Below are 21,082 nucleotides of genomic sequence, written 5' to 3'. Positions count from 1 at the left end.
GCCTCATCTCATAGTTCACTGCATGATGGGCTATTTGAGGCACTGGACTAGTCTGGCAACAAACCAACAGACCTCCCCAAAAGTTCTGTTAATTAAATAAATGAAAACTATAACAGATGACACAATTAGAACAACATATTCACATTGTTTCCATTGATATTTAGTAGCCCATTTAGATTCCTAAAAATGAGGTCACTTAATCATTTTAATTGTTAGAAAGAAAAATTAATTATGGAATGTATTGAACCCTTACTTTTACATTGCGTGGTACTGTGTGGTTGCAATAGCCACCATTAAAGGGATAGTCCACCCAAATTATAACATGGCATATTGGTTTCCTTACCCTATAAGCAGTCTATGGACAAGGTGTGACAGCAATCTATGCTTTGGTTTTGTTTACCTGGCTGTTTCAAAGGCTAACTTTTTAGCATTTGTGGTACAAATCCAATGCAAGTCAATGTTACCTACATTAGTGGCCAGTTAAACAATACCAAAGCCCGGATTGCTGTCATACCTTCTCCGTAGACTGTTTACAGGGTAAGTAATCCAAAACATATTTTTGTGAAATATCCCTTTAATACACCCAAATGTGAGTCTAACCCCATGATCCCATTCCATGACACTGATTTCTCATGAAAGAGGTGTCCTTACAATCACTCTGCTATAACCAACTTCATTCAACTTTGTTTCAGTGAGCTAAGGCAAGTACATCCTTAGGCACTGACCTCAATTCCCATACTTCGTGGCCCAGTTTCTGGATATTTATATTAGAGCATGTATTACCTTGAAACATTGCCCTCCAGAAGGATTAATTATTAATGAACAATATCCCATGACAGCTGTTACAGCAAAAATAAGTGCTGAACTATGACCATTAAGCGTTTATACTTTTGGCCAGAAGATATGCTGCCCGTTGCTATAAAACCTAAGCAGCAGTTGAGAATGTGCCTAAAATATGCTGTACTCATTCGGGTGGTAAGTAGTCATTGAGTTCAATTACCATTAATAATCAAAACCATGTTAAATAAATACACTTTATTTACAAAACCAAAATATGTACAATATACAGTGTACATTTGTTAACCAGGTAGTCACTCATCCAAAACCAACCAACCAAAAATCTATGTCGAGAAATGTTCCCTTTAAAATCCTTAATTTCTAGAAACATACCACCTTGAATCGTACATAAAAATGGAACATGTACGCCTTATTTATTAATTTAACTGACCATCTTGAAGTCAGTACAATATATATCCAAAATAGAATACTGTTGACATACTGTACAGTAAAATGTACTTTCTGCCATGTGACCTTACAGCATGAAATAAGATATAAATGTGACCTGAATTGTAGTTCCAATCTTTATTTCCAAACAACCCCCCCCAGACGTTGTATAAAAAGTAACATTATTACATGCGGCAATGCTCCATAAAAGTATTAGAGACAATTCCCCATTTACTGCTAAAATGTGTCAATTACATGTATGATTGCTGCAGTGTTTAACTCATACGGTATAAACTTGCTGGGGCATATTAAGAGTTGTGAAATTGATATGGGATATTGCCCAGGATCAATATGGTAGATTAGATTTAACGCAACAAAAATAAAAAATACCTTACAAATCCACTAAATCAGCAGATGTACCAAAACAGCTTATTAATTTAGGCTGTGGGGAGATGATACATTGAAGCCTGTGTGGATGTTACCTCAAGGATATTCTGATCCATGCTGACCACCCCACAAAAAAACATTTCAGTTTGAGATCTAGTTGATTTGGCCTTCATCTGTTCCAAGGCCATCAATTACAGGGATCAAATTCAGATGATCTGCTTCTGCTCATTCGTCAACTGGGAAATTCGAGCATTGACCTTGCAACATCTGAGTTTTAAAAAAAGCATAGTACATGAAATCGTCATTGAATAAAGAAAAATTCTACGATTCTGGAAAGTCAACTTGCCATCTTCTTCTTCTTAAAAAGCTTCATCAGCTGAGAAAATCTCTCTGCAATCTAAAAGATAAAAAAATAAAAAAACTCAACAAATATACAGAACCGACATTAATGCTCAGCAATAACTACTAGTCTCATATCAAAAAACATAAAATTCCATTACTATGAAAAAGAAACTCCAAACACAGTAAATGGGTAAAGACATACCTGAGCGGGTGTCTTGTTCATCTTCTCCGATAGGGCAGAGAAAGTACCCGGAGAGGCACCTTTCATCTTCAGCGAGAGGAGAATATCTCGGTCTTCATCCCTTTAAAAGACAATTATGGTTTTAGCGACAATCATGACACGAAGACTCTCCAACAGCTAACATGCAGATGGTACATAACAAAAAGGCATGCATGTTAAAACCAACTCACCTTGTCCAAGTCACCACCACTGCACCCTTTTTTATGATGATATTCTTGGCAGACAGGCTGTTGGGTGATGGGGTAGATTGGGGCGGAGTAGTGACTTTACTTCTCTCTCTCCTGGAGCTTCTAGTCTCCTTTCCTTTGGCACTTTTTGAGGACTTCTTTTTATGCTTGATCTTCTCAGGGATCACCTCCTTTTTAGGCCGCTTTGCTTTCATTTCAACATGGTGCTTTGTCCTCTTTTTCCCGGTCTTACCCTTGCTGTGGTCTCTCTCCGGTGTGTCTTCTATGATGGTGAGGCATGGTGAAGATAGCGCAGATGCTGTTTCGGTGCTTGTGGAAAGGTAGAAAGGAGGACTGGCCTCTGAAAAATGGGTTTTAGAAGGAGTTTTTCCTGTGGGATGAGCTTTGTCTTTGCCATGTTGTTCTTCTCCTGGTGGTGTTTGAGGGCTTGAGACAGCCCTTGGATTGATGTCTGCACTTGTGGGGTAGATGCCTGGGTTGGTGCAGTTGACTTGTGGGCTTGTGGAGTTGACACATGGGTAGCTTGAGTTTGTGTCTGGGTTGGTGGAGTTATTTCCTGGGTAGGTAGATTTTACACTTCCTGGGCTTGAAGAGTTGACTCCTTGGCTTGTTGATTTAACTCCTAGGCATGTGGGCTTGACCACTAGGCTGGTGGAGTTGTTGCCTAGGTTGGAGAAGTTGATGCCTGGGTTGGTGCAGTTGATGCCTGGGTTGGTGCAGTTGATGCCTAGGTTGGTGAAGTTGACACTTGAGTTGTTGGAGTTGATGTCTGGGCTGGTGTTTGCATGCCGTATCCTCACAATGAAATGATCATTTGACTTCTCCATCACTACTGCCTGCATGGGCAAGTGAGGCTTGAAGTGAAACARGGGGTTAACAGGAGCCTCCCTRGTCCTGCCACCACCGCTTGAYGCACCGCTGGAGTTGTCYGTGTCCAGGGCAAGGTGAATGTCCTGCTCTGTAGCATCTTCCCCATCCATAAGAGCATCCTCACTGAAGTGTGCACTGATGACACTATCTGGAGCAGACGTGGGCTCCACGTTGGCTGGGTGCAAGAAGCTGAGGTGATTGTCAGACTTGAGAGGCGAAGGAATTGTGAGGGAGACAGCCAGATCTTCTGCCAAAATGGAATAAGATCTCTGCGAGAACACACTGGACTGTGATGTCCTTTTGTCTTCTGGTAGGCTGGAGGGCACCTCTAACATGCAACTCTCATCCAACAGAGCTGGATTTAGTGGAATTTGGACTTTTGAATTTGGAGAGGAAAACTTGCAAGGTGAAATAGAAGACCATGTGGCAATGACTTTAGAGGGAGTACCAACTTTGGTTGTGGTACCAACTTTGCTTGGGGTGGTAACGCCTCGGAAGCGCTCTCCTTTGCGAGGAGTACCAAGAGGCCAGCCCTGATTGTCGCCAGCTGAGACACTAGTTTCTAGCAGATCAGACCCTTGTAAGAGACACTTGAAGATCTCTCCCATCTGGGAGTCTGTCACCAGGTTGAATGTTAGGTTGGAGGCTTGCTGTTCTGTGAGGATTTCGAAGTCAGACTTGTCATGGAGTGAGCCATTTTGAGACAGCCGGCGAACATAGGCTGCTGTTTTCTCAACAGATGAAGAGCTGTTTGATGGTAAGATCTCTAACCCGTGTTGCAAAGGAGGTTGCATTGGAGGTTGCATAAGAGGATGATCTGAGGTTTGAGGCTCTGATTCCTTATCTTCTTCAAATGACATTTTAATATTTTTGCCTCTTCCAAGACCGGTTTTGCAAGGGGGGAGAGTCTGAGCCCTGGTTCTTTTTATGTTGGGTTCAACACACTCTGTTAATTCCTCTCGCGGTCTTTTACTTGCAGATGTTCTGGACACACAATTCGTTTTTTGTACCGCTCCCTGCGGTCTTTTAAGTTTAGAGGCTGTGGACACCGATGACTTCACTGGCTGCTTGGGGGACTTCACTGGCTGCTTGGGGGACTTCACTGGCTGCTTGGGGGACTTCACTGGCTGCTTGGGGGACTTCACTGGCTGCTTGGGGGACTTCACTGGCTGCTTGGAGAGACTCAAGTCCCTTTTTTCAGCTCCTGCAGACTGGTTTCCATTTGAGGATTTGCAAACACTTCTCAGAGCAGTCTGAATTTCCTTGAATAAGAAGTCTAACTGCACATTCACAAATTCCCACAGCTTCGACTTCATATTAAGTGGTTCCTGGTCAAAGATGCGGTTGACAATGCCATTATTTGATAACTTACTCAAAACAGACAGTATGTTATTCTTCAGTTTCACTTTGAGGTCATCTTCTTGGCTGCATAGTTTAGTGAAGCTAACACTATCAACAAAGTCTGTAAAAGAGTCAAGGGACATGTCCATAACACCGCAGAAGCGTTCCTTAGAGAAGGTTGAACGAAGCTTCATGTACTTTTTCCTGCACGCATAGCGGATCTTTACAAACATGGCCATAACCTCCTCCACGGTACACAAGGCAGCTTTGGGTAACGGAGGTTGAACAGTTTTATAGCGAGCTTTTGACATGGGGCTTCCAACTGGTGAACTCAAGGTTTTACTTAGGAGTTTAGAATTCCCTTGCTCTTCAGGCGACTTCTTGGAAAGTCTAGGGGATGACTTGGGAATTTGTTGACTTTTAACAGTGCTTGTGGGTCTAACCGTTTTGGCTGGAGAACTTGGCGTGATTGGAGGTTCTTCCCCTTCACTAAGAATTTCTCCCTCTTCCAATTCATCCTCAGGGCTGGAAGAACGGACAGAAGCCCAATCCACATTTTGTTGTGTAGCACTTGCAATGGAGAGGCCAGGATTCTTGTTCTCCATATTCACATCCAACTTCTTTGAATTGGGATCCCCAGCAGCACTGGTCAACTCTGTCAAATACAATATTTTGGTTTCATTAGCAAAGTAAAAGGCATAACCTGTAGGCCTATGTTGACAAAGTAAATTCAGTGTCATGGAATTAGGCAGATGATTACAAACATAGGCTATTGCTGCATCTTCTAAACTTTGACAATAATGAAACATTTTCAGAAAATGTATAAAATCTTAACCATACCCATAGTGACATATCTTAAAGAGCAACTCCACCACTTTTCAACCTCATTTTATTATCTCCAGGACAATACCATTGTCTACATGTGAAAGCAAAGTTTGAAAGTTCTACCCGATTACATCATCAAAAATTGCAACATTTTAAACCTGAGATTCGCTGTGATGTGGGGAGCAAGAAAATACTCTCCCCTCTGGCTAGAAACTCGTTGCCGACTTTGAAAAATTAACGTTTTTAAAGAAATGTTTTAACTAATAATCCTAGCATTTTTTAGGACCTTTCCCATCTTTTTTAACAACAGATCATACAAACGCGCCTTAGATGTACATGTAGACTCTGGTATGGTGCTGTAATGTATACGAGGTTGAAGTGGCAAAATTGTCATTTAAGCGATGCTTACCTTTGCGAAGACTCTTGACGTAAGCAGGTTTGCTGTGACATGGCGGCTGATGGCTTTTCCTCATTGGACGGACTGGGCTTGTGAGTGGGCTGATGGCATCTGGAATACCTTTAAGGCTGCTCAGTGTAAGCCTCATCGAGTCCTCATCATGGGCCAATGGAATGGAGCTAGAGGTCTCGACATTCACATCCTCATTCTCTGGCTCAGAATTGAGGGACTTCTTTGGTGTTTGTGACAAACCACTGTTGTGCTGTGCTGATGGTGCAACCTCTCCTGTTGTGCTGCTCACCTTAGACACGGCAATACTGCTCAACGGTGAACTTTGTTCCACAACAGCTTTCTCTTTCACACACTCCAGAGGTATCTCTGTGACATCATTAACGATCTCAGATGTAATGCAGATCTCTGGAATTACCTCCATGCTAATCGTACTGGAAACACCATGCTTGGAAATATCTTGCACCTCCGCCGTCACATCTAGACTAGAATTTGAAATAACAGAGGCAGGCAGTGGCAATTGCAGAGATTCCGATTGTTCTTTTCCTGGAACACCTTCAACAGCAGGATTTCCCACACAGACAGCAGCAGCAGGTGGAACTTGTGTCACTGTTTCAACAGCTTGACTTTTACAGACCAAAGCACTGGGAGTTTCATTTTCCATTGAATGGTCAGGGGTAAATCCGTTAGAAGATAGGCCAGTGCCATTATTTGAATTGTTTCCACAATTCCCAGTAACAGTAGTAGCAGTGACAGCAGCAGCAGTAAAATCCTCAGACTCACAAATGTTATTTGCAGAGGCACATTGTTCAGGTCTGCATTTCAGTGGAGTTCTCAAAACAATGTCACAGTCTCGAGCTGAAACACAAATCTTCCTGAGAGGTTCTGGTGTGGTGGGTTCAGTCCTCTGATCCACTGTGGCCTCCGGCAGCTCAGGCCTACCTTCTGAGACATCTTGGACAATAGTGTCTTCCACTTCTAACTGGCACTTAGGTTGCTTTTTGGCCACTGTGGCCTCAGCCAGACCTTTGCTAGCATCCTGACAAGGTTCTTTGTCTGTATGTCTAAGGTTAATACTTTCAGGTTCTGAAGGCATTGAGATTTCTGAAGAGGACTGTACCACACTACTGTTGATTTCGTCTAAGATTATTAATTCGTCTAGATCAGGCTGTCCGCTGTCTTCCGCTGACTGGTCGTCAGGAAGTTCCTCAGGTGGTGTGCCCTCCTGTTCCTTGGTTTCAGCAGGCTGTCTTGGTTTTTTAACTGGTGACAGGGTAAGATTCAGAGTTTCCATGAAACTTAACTTTCTGTTTGGACCGTTTTCCTCTACAGAGCTTTTCTCGGCCACTTTAGCCTCAGATGGAAGCAATTCAGACTTCTCATCTGTCTTTTGCCCCCCGACTTTACTGTTGTCCATTGTCTTGTCCTTACTTACGTCCGTACTGCATCGGTCACTTTCCTTTGTTCTTCTTTTCTCTGTACAAGTGCTTTTTCTTTCTCCTGATTTTTTTGATCTATTCTTTTCTTTTCTGATCTCATCCTCTCTTCTTCTCTCCTCTTTCCTTCGATGGTCCCTTGGAGGACTTGTCCCTCCCTTGCGATTAAAAGATTCACTGGATCGTTCAGTGACACTGGCTTGATTCAAATAGGCGTGCTTTCTGTTAGAGGAAATGTCTTTAGTACTTCTACTATGCCTATTATCATCATCCTTATCACGCCTGAGCTCCTTATAATGCCGACTAGAACCTTTTGATTGATAGGCTGCACAATCTTTAGACAATCCTTCAGAAGTGCGGTTAGAGGAAGCACTGCAATGCAAAATGTCTGAGGTTGGATTTTTAGCCCGCTCTGATCTCCTGCATACTTCAACATCTGAGAGACGAGGGTATTTGCTTGACTTGGAGTTACATTTCCGCTGCTCCTTTGAGTCGGGCAGCCTGGGATTTTCACCTCCGCCTTCTCTGTGCTTGGTTTGTTTCGGCTCGTCTGACGGGCCAAGTTCACGTGTAGGGTGTCTAATCACAGAGTCCTGGCTGGAACTACTAACAGTGCGTTTCACGAGAGCTTCTGAATCTCCTCTAGCTGTCTTTGAAGTGACAGGAAGAGGTGGTCTGAGAACTGTTGCATCAAGAAGAGGTGGTCGGAAAACTGTTGCATCAGAGGGGGTTGGAGGGAGAAGGGGGTGGACCACATCTCTGTCTTTACAGAGGAGCTGGCTAAGATCCTTTACAACACAATCCTTTCTAGGACCCGGTGGTTGGATTGGTGGAGACGGCCCCGTAGGATTCAGTCTGGTTGGAACTTGTGGTTGGCTAGGTTGTGACTGCTCCGTAGGATTCTGTCTGGTTGGAATTTGATTTCTCAGGCAGTTCATCTGAGATTGATGGTGAACTACAGGACCCCTCCTTGGCCTGAAACTAAAAGTTTAAACATAAATTACTCACATGCCCGAGATTTACAGAGAGAGGTCATAGAAAGTATACATTTACCTAACGGGCACATAGAAAAAGTGTATTTTTCATTCTTGCCTGTCCCCATTGGAGATGTACATCCCTAAAATAACTGTAAGTACCCTGCCAACTACGAGTTACCACTTCGCAGGTGTATATGAAGTACGAAGGTTCAAGACACTTACCTTTGGCTCAACCTATTTATCTCCTCGTCCTTCCGCACAACCTCCATTTTAGCTGTTTTGATGAGCGCACAGATGTTCTTCTTCAGACGGCTGTTCTCGGTGTTCAGCGTTGTATTCTTCAAAGTGAAAATGCACGTCAAGCACGTAAGTGGTAACACTAACTGTAATGTAATTAGTTCTGGATAAGAGCGTCTGCTAAGCGACTAAAAATGTAAATGAGATAATCTATGTAATAATTTTGTCAATTTAGCCCTTTCATCACGACAGAATCACATTCATGATTGTCATGGAACATTTTTATTTGTACAATCTAATTCAAGTCAATGTATCCAGTCATTTCAAGTACTGGGTATTTTCCTCATATTTCAAGGGGTACTACAAATACATGAGTGACACTTAAGACTTTCTATTACAAACCTGTGTTTCAGTCTGCTGCAACCTTCTCATTAACTCATCAACTTGGCTTTGTGCTGCATTGAATCTTGTCCTCAACTGTAATGAGATAGATGGTTATTCATTTCTAATGGGAACAGGAGCTGTGTACCAGCATTCCATTTAAGACAAACGGGGGGGTGGTAAAAAAATAAAATAAAATTGCATACATGAATTGGATAAGCATTATGGTACAAACCTCATTGTAGGAAGACTCTCTATCCTGCTGTTCCTCTGTTATGATTTCTTCATATAAGTCCATATATTTCAGATTCTGTGGTGAGAGGAGTGTGTAGTTCCTTTCTGTAATAAGATCGCACAAATACAAAGTATGTTATCAGTTCTCATATTCTGAGAGAACACAGCAACGCGGGTATCTTTTCTACTTCTAAAAAAAACACCTATCTGACTCAGACCACCTCGTAAAGAACCACTGTGTATGTTTGAGTGGCGTTTACCTGAATTTGAATTCATCTTTGGACTTTCTAAACCAAAATAAATATCCACAGAATCTTCATTGAAAGCTGCTGTGGTGTCTGTGGGGTAAAAGTAAGGCAAAGTTACCCACATATTGCACTTCTGTAATTTCATCACATGGAATAACATTGCTGTAGAAATGCCTTGCATTATTGTATACAGTACAGATAATATGCTTATGTAATAAGGGATCCACATAAGACATGACCCTTCCCGAGCCATACAAGAGAGAATAGGAGAATTCATACTTTTCCATAGGAGTGCTTTGTGACAGAACAGGTATACAATAAGAATTTCAGATCAACTCATGGCAGTAACTATACTGAACAAAAATATAAAAACGCAACATGTGAAGTGTTGGTCTAATGTTTCATGAGCTGAGATAAAAGATCCCTGAAATGTTCCATATGCACAAAAAGCTTCTCTCAATTTTTGTGTACACTTTTGTTTACATCTCTCAGGTACAGACAATTTTGTGAGAAGACCGATTTTAGGGATAGCTCACGGGCTGACAAACACTGCTCTAGCTCCGTCACCTTTCACCGCAGATGTGGAAGTGCGGCATAGGCAGATACGGCGGATTGAGACGCATCCAATGCAAAAAAAATATCTCTAGCTTAAACAGATTTTTATGGGGATTGTTTTTATTATTATGCTAATTCGATGTTCGACCTTAGGGGGATTTATTAAAGTATCTGTGACCAACTGCATATCTGTATTCACAGTCATAAGAAATCCACAGATTAGGGCCTCATAAATTTATGTAAATTAACTGATTTCCTTATATGAACTGTAACTCAGTAAAATCTTTGCAATTGTTGCATTTATATTTTGTTCAGTGTACTTCAGGGAAGTGGACCATGTCTTTCAGCAGCCCATCTGTAAATAACCCACCCAACTACCTCATCCCCATATTGTTATTTATTTTTGCTCTTTTGCACCCCAGTATCTCTACTTGCACATCATAATCTGCACATCTATCACTCCAGTGTTAATGCTAAATTGTAATTATTTCACCACTATGGCCTATTTATTGCCTTACCTCCCTAATCTTACTACATTTGCACACACTGTATATAGATTTTTCTATTGTTTCATTGACTGTACGTTTGTTTATCCCATGTGTAACTTTGTGTTGTTGATTTTGGTCGCACTGCTTTGTTTTATCTTGGCCAGGTCTCAGTTGTAAATGAGAACTGGTTCTCAACTGGCCTACCTGGTTAAATAAAGGTGAAATAAAAAATAAAAAAAAATCCACCATCTATGGACAGTGAAATAGGTTATAGCATTGTACTCACTATGGTGGTCTTGGCTGAGGTCACCATACACTTCATCCATCAAATCCCCCTCCATTCTCCTGATGCTCAATCAATGGCTCAGAGATGTACCTGGAAGTAGCTGGAAGAAACGATGCATCATTTGTGTGGCAAGCCATGCATTACTTGCAAAAGAGTCCAGATATCTTGACATTTGTGAGTTCGATGGGAAAAGTGATCAGCAAAACATTTGGACCTTCTAGAGACTAATGCCTGGATTTTAAAAGTAGTAAGTTAGCTTGTAGCATGACCACACAACTAGCTAGCTCTTATAATTATCAGTAAGCTTTCTAATGTCAACTACTGTAGCTAGTTATTAACAGTAAGCTGCCTAATGTCAACTAGCAAGCTACCTAGGATCTAAGAAGCATAACGTTACAAAACATGTTACTCTGGCTGGAATGGAAGGCATAAGGGCTTCTGCTGGGTTGGTGGTAGCTACTAACTAGTACCAATCCCTAGATTGAGTAGCTATTAAGCTTGTTAGTTAGCCAGTCATTTAGTTAACAAAACAATTATGTTTGTAGTTCATTGAGCAAATTTAAAATCAGCTATGTCGGCTCCTTGTAACGTTACATGCACCAAGGGCAAGGATACGATGGAATAACACAGCCACAATATAGTTACCGTTATATTACTTTAGCTAGCGGACTGACACAAGCCAGCTAACGTTAGCTAGCTATGGGACCCACACAAAACCATCTACAAACTCAAGACACGGAGGAACATTAAATTATGAAAAAACCTTGGAATGTGAATTTACGCAAAATATCTACTCACCATGTGAAAATCGATTCTAAGAATGTTGTTTAGCATGTTATTATGCTTTATCATCTGTTTACAATCACTGTCGCGACGACCCAACAACCTTCTTCAGGGAGCAGGAAATAACGACATTTTCCCGCGGTCTCTGCAAGACACATGCAGCGCCTCTTCCGGGACTTTCAAGCGTTCAAAATAAAATGATTAAATTAAAGCAGCCTATTGTTTAGGCCAGACTCAATCAAAGCCAAAGTCAATAAAACACTTTCTAATCATAGGACACCACAGTTTCTGACCTCGAAAACGTTGTTATTAAATTGTGAATAATCTTTAATTGGAACCTCCCAGTAAGTATATTTATAACTATGTCCTTGTTCTATTTGTGCTCTTGGGTGTCTTTTATGAAATTTGTTTAGATTTATCCAAAGCAAAAGCATCTATCTCAAGTAGGTATGCCTGTCGCTTCCAATGGCGTCATCTAAGCGACATCATTTGGACAATCGCCCGAACCGGAAGTGTTTCTGATTTACTCACATGTGGACTGGATTTTAACAGTAACGGGAACGTGCTTGCTGTGTTGTGATTCAACCTAGACAGACAAGTGATGTATGTACCTCACGATTTGGTCAACGACTAATATAACAATCTATTACAGTTTTTATCCATTATCGTACATTTCGCTGTGGATCTCTCTGTTCTAAACGACAAATGGTACGATGGAAAATTTAGAATTGAGCCTGTCATCACTTGGTACCATATCCAGACATATTGACAAAAGTCACAACGAACTCAGCAAGTATTTAACTAAACAGGTAAGATATATTTCTCCTAGACTTATTAAAACCATAGTGTCTGTAATATGTCTCTTTTATATGACTTATTGATAGGTGATGCATCCTATCTGTGCATATTCCACCATCTTATATATGCATAGATTAGATGTCTTATTAACCATCCAAGAAATTGCACTACGCCTACACACCATCTTAATGAATGCAAATGTGACCCAATTACAATTGTCTTTTATCAGGACGCTATTTACATTACATTGATGGATGTCCCTTGAGATTGGAGGGTATAGACTTAGCCAATGCTTATCTACAGTTGCCTGGAAAGTCCTAATGAATTCAATGTCAATCTTGACTTTCACCTGATATGTCTTTCTGTCTGTCTGTAGATATGGAGCCAGCAGGACAGACAGAGCATTCTGGTATGTTTGTCTCAGCTGCTGTTGGAGAAGGACTATACACTGCTGCTCGCCCGCCACCTCCGGCCGCTGATCCTGGACCTGCTGGAGAGGAATGCGCAGAGGATCAAAGCAGACGGCAGAATCAACCATGATCTCCACGAGCGCCTGTGTGTGGCGCTCAGCAAACTCCTCGGCGTCAGTCCCGATGCACAGGCGTAAGTGAACCCTCTGTGATCTCCGACGTGACGAACACTTCCTAAACACTAGTTATCTTTTCTATTCTCGTCTAAGTGCTTGAAGTGGCATGAAAAAGCTGCCAATACTCACTTTATTTTTTACTGTACCAGAGTTTGTATTTTAGTGCTGGTATTTTTTATGAGGGGCTTGTACTCAAGCAGTAGAAAATTCACAGTACTACCGGCCCACTTCAACCACTACTTCCAAGCTGTTACACTCTTTTCTTTCTTAGGTTTGCTGCGAGGTACTTCAACGATGCCCCTCCGGTGTTCCAGAGGCTCTTCTTCACCAGTGAAGAGTCCTCGTCTGTCCAGTATGGCCCCAGGAGGATGAAGCTGCGGGACCTAATGGGTGCTACCCTCCGCTTCCTCCAGAGCGACTGTGCCAAGTTCCGAGTCCTCTGGGACTGGAGTGCGTGTGTTTCTCAACTGCTCACCAGCGACATCATGGTTCGAGGGTGCGTATCTACCTTGTCTACCGTTTTCACGGTGTCTATTCTCTCAAGCTGCCTCGCACTACGGAAACGGGCTGAATGTTTTGATTGATGCTTTTGCGACCGTCTGTTTGATCATGTGAAGTCAACTTGCGGTCGTCTGGATTCTTTCCCATGTAGTTACACTGCCCAGTGTCTGGCCCTGGTGTCCCACATGACTGACAATCAGAAAACCATATTTTTGAGAAAGGTGCTGTCGAGTGACGAGATTCAGCACATGAAGATAAAGTAGGTTAATTTCTGTTTCTATTATTACAATCTGTTGCAAGTGCATGAATTACATTTTCAGCTTATAACCTTTGCTTGTATCGGTTCATAAACATCTAGGTCACTGGAGGAAACTCAGCAGTTTGAGGTAGAGAAGGCCCTGGTCCTGGCTAATCAGGGCACTGTGATGTGGCACCAGGAGAAGGGGAACAAATTCACCCGGGGTCAGGTGGTGTCAGAAGACCTGTCCCAGACTGTGGTGGCTGTCTGTGGGGTGGTGCTACCTAGGATCGCCCCCAAACAGACAGAACAGGTAAGACTTCCTGTTGAAATTAAGGGGCGATTTCCTGGACACAGATTAAATCTAGTCCTAGACTAAAAAGCAAACTTAATAGGGAGTCTCCATCAAATTCTTTATAGTTTTGTTATTTGAAAAAGTGGATTTGATATATGGTTCAAACAACATCGGTAGTGTTGATTTGATTCGTGTAAATATATTTAAAATCTAGGGTAACCTAAAGGATCTGGTGCTAGTGGATTCGACCTGTCGCAACCTGAGGAGACTGGCCATGGCAGTGGCATCCCAGAAGGCTGTTCTTCTGGAAGGGCCCATTGGATGTGGTAAAACTGCACTGGTGGAGTTCTTGGCTGCCGTGACCGGACACACCAAAACACCAGAGATTCTCAAAGTCCAACTTGGGGATCAAACTGACAGCAAGGTAAGAGCAGTGATTTAATATAGGCAACCTATGAAATCATTTTAGGTATCAGTCCATATAGAGGGAGAGTCCAATGACACTAGTATGACCTCAACCTCAGAGTTTTCTGACGTTTTTTCAACGGTAGCAAATAGGAATTGTCTAATCTGTTTGCTGTATTTTTGCAGATGTTGCTCGGGATGTATCGCTGTACTGATATCCCAGGGAAGTTTGTGTGGCAGCCAGGCACCCTGACCCAGGCTGTCTCTAAAGGACACTGGATCCTGTTGGAGGACATTGACCATGCTCCTCTAGATGTGGTGGGTATTTGCACACCTGAATCACACATGGAATTACATGAAGTGGCCTGTCCAGTTATTACCATAGGAGTGGGTTCAAGACTACAAGGTATTTTCTAGTATGTCATCCTATGAGTTTGTATGCCTTGCAGATATCTGTACTCCTTCCCTTGATGGAGAATAAGAAGCTGATGATCCCAGGACGGGAGGACTGCGTCGAAGTGGCCCCAGGCTTCCAATTCTTTGCTACGAGAAGGTAAGAATATGATTATATGTGGCCCATGTGTGACTCTATAAATGTCATCCTCTTTTTAAACACAGAAACTAACTGATGTTTGTGTTTGTTTGTAGGATGTTCCACAGTGCCGGAGGTTGGTACAGACCACAGAACACCCACGCAGCTCTCTTGGACAAGTACTGGACTAAACTGCAGATGGGAAATATGGCACGAGAGGAACTGAAGAAGGTGAGACGACTGAGGACTTGATCAAACGGAGTCCACGTGGATTTCCTGTCGTTTTATATTTTGACCATTGTATCAAGCGTAGTTTCTGTAGCATGATGTACTATGGTACCCATAATGCTCAGTACACTGATTCCGTTTAACCTTACTAAACTAAAGAAGTCCCTGAAGCTACCAGTAGTGTTATTCTTTGTCTGTGCAGGTTCTGGTGAGCAGGTACCCTAACCTGACGGTTGTTGTGGAGCGCCTCCTGGATATTTACTGCCAGCTGACTGGGGAGAGTCATCCTGACCCGGTGGCACTGGGCCACACAGACAGCCTGCAGCCCCCAGAGGTGTCCCATCACAGGCTGGAAGGCAAGACCACGTCCCTTGAGGGGAGGGGACTGTCCCTGAGGTAATGCCCAGTAACATGCTAACATTTTTAAATCTTGAGATTTTGAGAACTGGTACATGTTGAAGCTTGGAAAAAACGGTTAAAGGAAAGATTTACCCATTTTGAATGTTTTTTTTTAAATAGTTTTGTTGCGTCTCTGAGTGATGTTCTATCGATACCCAGGGTCATTTCATGTTTTAATGTTTATCTGAGCTTCTTCCCTTCATATAATGCAAAACGTGTCATACTGGCTGTATTTCTGCCTGCTTAAACGGCTAGCTCAAACCCAGCAAGCCCCATCCATCCCACCACGTGTCCCAGAGCAGAGGAAGGTTGTGTGGTTTACATTTGGCTCTGTTGCGGCCTATTGGGAGATGAGATGACCAGCCAGCCCTCAGGACTTTAATTCGCTTTCCACTGGGTGCTGCGGCCTGCGCTCCATGGCCCATTGATTGGCCCCGTCTTTCTATAGAGCTTGTTTCACTAATGCTAGACGTCACACCAGGACAGCCCTTATCATTAGATAACTAGTTCAAGCCTGACCCCCTCATTTGTAGGAGATCCCTCGTTGTTGGCAGCACGCTTTTCCATACGGCCTCTGTGGCCCTCTTCAATGTGGTATATGGTTTAGCTGCATGGATCAATGCAATAAACTTACATACTGAATGTATTTTTTCATTTGCAAAACTTAGCTTGTCCCTAGATCAGTATCTAGCCTGCTCCTAGATCTGTATCTAGCCTGCTCCTAGATCTGTATCTAGCCTGCTCCTAGATCTGTATCTAGCCTCCTCCTAGATCTGTATCTAGCCTCCTCCGAGATCTGTATCTAGCCTCCTCCGAGATCTGTATCTAGCCTGCTCCGAGTGTCCTTAAGCCAACTCCTCTGTCTATCATTGTCATATTTATGTAACCTCTGCACAATATTTTACAGAGACCTACTGAAATGGTGTGATAGGATCAGCAGTAACTTTGACAGCACCTCGTCTGCCACCGCTCAACATGTCTTTCTGGAGGTAAGCCTCGAGTCACAGCATAGGCTGGCATTGCAATGTTATCGCCCACCTGCCATATTTACTTTGCAAATGAAGCTTTCTGGCTTGAACCGGCTTAAATCAGAGATCATTATTCACCACTGATCATCAGGCACTCTGTAACCTAGAACTCTGTGTGGAACTGAGGAGTTATAGAGACTATTATTAGATTAGATTATAACCCAATCTTGGTTCGGAAAGAAAATCCTGCAGCTGCGCTAGCACTCGATGTCTTTAACACTTTTTCATAGCTGTTTCGGGTTAGCCTCGTGAACCAGAATGTACTGCTGCTCAGGATGGTTGAACAAGGCTAGTTTAGGATAGACTATGGATAGATTCATTGGCATAGCACAATGTATCTTTGAATGGAAAAATCTATGAGGCTGTAACAGTCTCAGAAACATTTAACAGTTTGACTGCCCCCCCCCCCCCTGCTCTTCTTTAATGTACTGTTTTGTGGCTTTCCCCCCTTTTAGGCCCTAGACTGCTTCACGGCCATGCTATCCCGACCAGAGAGTAGGCTACGCATGGCTGAGGTCATCGGGAGCAAGCTCAACATCTCCAAAGAGAAGGTAAGTGCAGCACCACTGGAAATGACGGGCCACTGCCCGACAAGGTGGGCCATTTGGGACTCAGACATTGTGACTGTTTGCTGTTGACTGTCGACGTGATGGTCGTGTGCCCCTCAGGCCGCACATTTCTGCCAGATGTACAAGCCTGGCATCTCTGGGACGGAGTTGGAGGCCTCGGTGGGCAGAGTGACCCTGGAACGGAAGCAGAATGAAGTGGTCCGCATCTGCAAGTAAGTCAGCAAACTGTGTGACCTAAAATAACATTTGGTGGCATCTGATGCATCGCAATTTGTTTAAGCCAGTGAAGTAGCCGGCCACATAAGGGTTAGTAGTCAGTTATTTGGCTGGCAGCTGGGGCTTATGGAACGGACTGGGTCAGGCTGCCAGCCCTGCCAGTATGTGCACGTAATCTCTCTGTTTTACACAATATAGTCACTGTGCCAGGCCAAACACTTACCCAACCTGGGGAACAGCCAAGTAGACTCCCCGCTGGTTGATGGAATAAACTTTTAATTGATCCCTACAGATGTCGGATCTTAACTTGATCACGCTTTTGTTGCCGGGAATTTTCCTGCTGCATCAGGGAATTCAAATGAGCCTATTGAGTCCCGGAAAAGGTGTCAGTGTGGGTTCGATTCCGGCCCACACCCTTCTGGCACAAATAACTAAATTCCCCTGATTTACTTGATTTATTTACACCTTTGAAATATGGACAGTCCAGGGATATTTTACCCCCTTATATTTTATCCTGCTAAGAAATTACCACGCCAGACACTTTTGGATAACATAAATAGGAAACAAATAAAATAATAACAATAGGCTACACCAACATTAGTTTCCATTCACGAAGTGTCGGGTAAATTGTCACAGTAGGAAATCTAGCACGTGTTGATGTTTTAACAGGCAATGGTTGCAATAGATCCCTTGTTATTTGATTATATTCCAATAGGTTACATTCTGTAGGCTACCCGTCAGCCCGGGGCTCTCCATCCCCATTCCTGTAGAGCTACCCTCCTGTTGGTTTTCAATCCAACCCCAGTTGTAACTAACTTCATTCAGTTGGAGCGAAAACCAACAGGACGGTAGCTCTCCAGGAACATGGTTGGAGAGCCCTGTGTTAGCCTATCCATTGTCACATATTGAAAGGTGTAAAAAAAAAAAAAACGATGATAAGCTAGTTGATGAGCAGATTTTTTGATTGACAGATATAGTGGTACTGTAGAACGATAACATTTCCTCCAATGTGGATGCTCGTCCACGTTTCATAGTCTGTGTATCATTTGTCAATATAGTTTTGGTCTTAGGCGTGGGATTGAAAGCCTGTATTGTGTGAAAGCCTGTATTAATGTTTCGTAACGCTGTCAAGATGTTTATGCATTTGAGCCTACCGAAAGACGATTTTGTTGAGCTGAAGCATTTTTCTTTGTGTAAATTATTAGAATATTCGTTTTACTTCTTAAATTAATGCTATTTACATGTATGCCTAATGTATGCGGCACTATATCGCCCAGCGCTGGGCGCGAACTCATGAGGCTCGCAGTTGGAGTGCGCTGCTTAGACCACAATGCTACAGCAGGCACTAAGAATACTGATGGAACATAGGCGTGTCGTTTTTTTAAATGTATTTTGTTTTAAGCGTTCCCCAAACCATAGTTCCAACCTAAACCACTCGGAATGAATGCCTAAACTGTTAACCTTTTTGAGTTGTTTCTCTTTTAACCCTGTAACCACGCGGAATGAATGCGTAAAAAATAGACATTCAACCATGAGTCAAAGGGCAGTGGGCCGGGTTTCAAACCTACGCCGACTCTGGCATATGTGTGCCAGGGTCAGTGGCTGTAACCACTGGACCACACATGCACTGAGGAAACCGTTAATTTATTCTGCCTGTTGCTTGCCTTCGACATACAGTACCAGTCAAAAGTTTGGACCCACCTACTCATTCAAGGGTTTTTCTTTATTTGTACTATTTTCTACATTGTAGAATAATAGTGAAGACATCAAAGCTATGAAATAACACATGGAATCATGTCGTAACCAAATTCTAAATATTTCTTCAGATATTCAAATCCTCCCGCTGAAGGATTATTTTCCTCCTGCGACGAAAGGGGTCAAATTAAGATCCGACATCTTTAACGACACACTATGATAAACCAGCAAATATTCCAAGCCTCCGCATATGACTAAAAACATGTGGATTCTTCCTTTCCAAACCTATCAGATCTATTGTACCCGGCTCTAAAACTCGGAAAAAAGCAAATGCACATTTGTTTTTGAAAGGCATGTGCTAAATAGAAATACAATCGGCAATTCACGCAATAAGATAGAATAGGCCTATTTGTTGATTTAATGTGTTATTTGGTCTTTTGACCTTGTTTTATGCATTTGCATGTTGAAAGCATAACCTAACCTATATATATATATATATATATATATATATATATGTGTGCCTCCATGTCTACAGCGAGAAGCAAACATTTGCTGCCACGCGACCCTCTGCGGTGCTTTTGGAACAGCTAGCTGTGTGCGTTACCAAGGGGGAACCCATCCTCCTGGTTGGCGAGACGGGCACGGGCAAAACGTCCACTGTGCAGTACCTGGCTGGACTCACTGGTGAGACACACAACACTGCCAGGAAGCTCCTCTCACAGACAACATGGTACAATGGGAAGCCACTAACCACCACCTCTGTTCGCCTCCTGTCCTCGCTCCCTCTCTCCTCGCTCTCCAGGACACAGGTTACGGGTGGTGAATATGAACCAGCAGAGCGACACAGCTGACCTGCTAGGAGGGTAAGTGAATTACAATAGAAGACCTAGCTAGTCCTCTTCTTATATGACCTTTCACCCATACCAGCATATTCAGACTGGGGAAATGCCCGTGTTGGTACTGAGTGCGCATATTCTCTTCCCCGATCTGCAGGTATAAACCAGTGGACCACAAGCTGATCCTGCTTCCCCTGCGTGAGGCCTTCGAGGACGTGTTCTCCCAGACGTACTCCCGCAAGCAGAACCTGACCTTCCTGGGCCACGTGCAGACCTGCTTCAGGGGCAAGCGCTGGCCGGACCTGCTCAAGCTCATGGACCACGTCTGCAAGTCGGCCCTCGGCAAGTCGGAGCTGCAGGAGAAGAACAATGGTACTGTCACACACTTTTTAGGTGTTGTCTGTGTCCTAAGTGGCACCCTATTCCCTTGGGGATCTGGTCGAAAGTAGTGCACTGTTTAGAGAATAGGGAGCCATTTGGGGAACAACGACAGAAGTACCTTAAACCCCTGTCATCTTGAATAGCTTAGCCTTACTCTCACTGTGACAGCGATGTGAGTGTTGCCTCAGGCTATTCTCAGTGTGTGGTTTTGTGTGTCTCCTCCAGCTGCCTTGCTGCAGGACCAGTGGGAAGCCCTGGCCGTGAGGCTGGCTCAAACCCAGCAGCAGATCAGAGCCTGTGAGACCACACTGGTCTTTGCCTTTGTGGAGGTAATGGTTTACCTAAAGCCTCTCCTTTCTTATACACACACACGCTACACATCCCTGTTGCTCACCAACCTGTTATTATGATGCTAAACTCTGTGTGTCTGTGTCTATCTTTCCACAGGGGACTCTGGCCCAGGCGGTGAAGAAAGGAGAGTGGATCCTGCTGGATGAGATGAATCTGGCTGCAGCAGAGACCCTGGAGTGTCTGAGTGGCCTGCTGGAGGGCACCGCTGGCTCTCTGGTGCTGCTGGACCGCGGAGACACTGGTGAGGCTCCCACTGCTCTCCATAGCACATTATAACACTATTATATTACATGTAATAAATGACATGATTTTGGTCATAAAGTTATTAGTTGATCATGACCTTGGAAATCACTTTGATGCTGACAGAATAAAACTTTTTTTGCACAGAGCCCCTGGTTCGCCATCCAGACTTCCGTCTCTTTGCCTGCATGAACCCAGCGACTGACGTGGGGAAGAGGAACCTGCCCCTGGGCATCAGAAACAGGTGAGAACATGCGAGAACCAGGCCTGGTGTGGGGCTGAAATGTCTTTAACTTACCGACAAACCCATACTGATGGTGGTTTGACTTTGTAAC

At 43.3% G+C, this 21,082-nt stretch overlaps 2 protein-coding genes across 3 annotated transcripts in view; one reads left to right on the top strand and one right to left on the bottom strand.

Annotated features, from left to right (window-relative positions):
- Positions 1 to 1,020: 1,020 nt before the first annotated feature.
- Positions 1,021 to 11,917, bottom strand: casp8ap2 (caspase 8 associated protein 2). Of its 2 annotated transcripts, XM_070446553.1 has the most exons (11): positions 11,465 to 11,917; positions 10,667 to 10,766; positions 9,350 to 9,427; positions 9,091 to 9,194; positions 8,877 to 8,951; positions 8,460 to 8,575; positions 5,828 to 8,241; positions 3,131 to 5,248; positions 2,365 to 3,067; positions 2,156 to 2,255; positions 1,021 to 2,008 (listed from the first exon to the last, which is right to left on the bottom strand). In XM_070446553.1, the coding sequence occupies exons 2-11, from the start codon at positions 10,719 to 10,721 to the stop codon at positions 1,949 to 1,951; spliced, it is 5,823 nt and encodes a 1,940-aa protein (XP_070302654.1). In that variant the 5' UTR covers positions 10,722 to 10,766; positions 11,465 to 11,917; the 3' UTR covers positions 1,021 to 1,948. The 2 variants fall into 2 exon arrangements, with proteins under 2 accessions (XP_070302654.1, XP_023856585.1); XM_024000817.2 differs by having other exon boundaries at positions 2,365 to 5,248.
- A 58-nt stretch (positions 11,918 to 11,975) lies between these two features.
- The window catches only part of LOC111972940 (midasin), a 46,354-nt gene continuing 37,247 nt past the window's right edge, over positions 11,976 to 21,082 (top strand). Inside the window, 19 exon segments of the mRNA XM_070446554.1 lie at positions 11,976 to 12,258; positions 12,624 to 12,850; positions 13,105 to 13,329; positions 13,486 to 13,593; positions 13,693 to 13,885; positions 14,082 to 14,291; positions 14,459 to 14,590; positions 14,722 to 14,825; positions 14,921 to 15,035; positions 15,235 to 15,428; positions 16,339 to 16,420; positions 16,915 to 17,010; positions 17,128 to 17,240; positions 19,475 to 19,623; positions 19,742 to 19,802; positions 19,933 to 20,147; positions 20,382 to 20,485; positions 20,604 to 20,748; positions 20,895 to 20,991. Coding sequence (XP_070302655.1) covers positions 12,163 to 12,258; positions 12,624 to 12,850; positions 13,105 to 13,329; positions 13,486 to 13,593; positions 13,693 to 13,885; positions 14,082 to 14,291; positions 14,459 to 14,590; positions 14,722 to 14,825; positions 14,921 to 15,035; positions 15,235 to 15,428; positions 16,339 to 16,420; positions 16,915 to 17,010; positions 17,128 to 17,240; positions 19,475 to 19,623; positions 19,742 to 19,802; positions 19,933 to 20,147; positions 20,382 to 20,485; positions 20,604 to 20,748; positions 20,895 to 20,991 — 2,666 coding nt within the window. The 5' untranslated portion in view covers positions 11,976 to 12,162.

Source organism: Salvelinus sp. IW2-2015, linkage group LG14 (genome assembly GCF_002910315.2).
Source record: "Salvelinus sp. IW2-2015 linkage group LG14, ASM291031v2, whole genome shotgun sequence".
NCBI lineage: Eukaryota > Metazoa > Chordata > Actinopteri > Salmoniformes > Salmonidae > Salvelinus > Salvelinus sp. IW2-2015.
The sequence above is the reverse complement of the archived record's forward strand: the minus strand, read 5'-3'. Positions and strand labels throughout refer to the sequence as shown.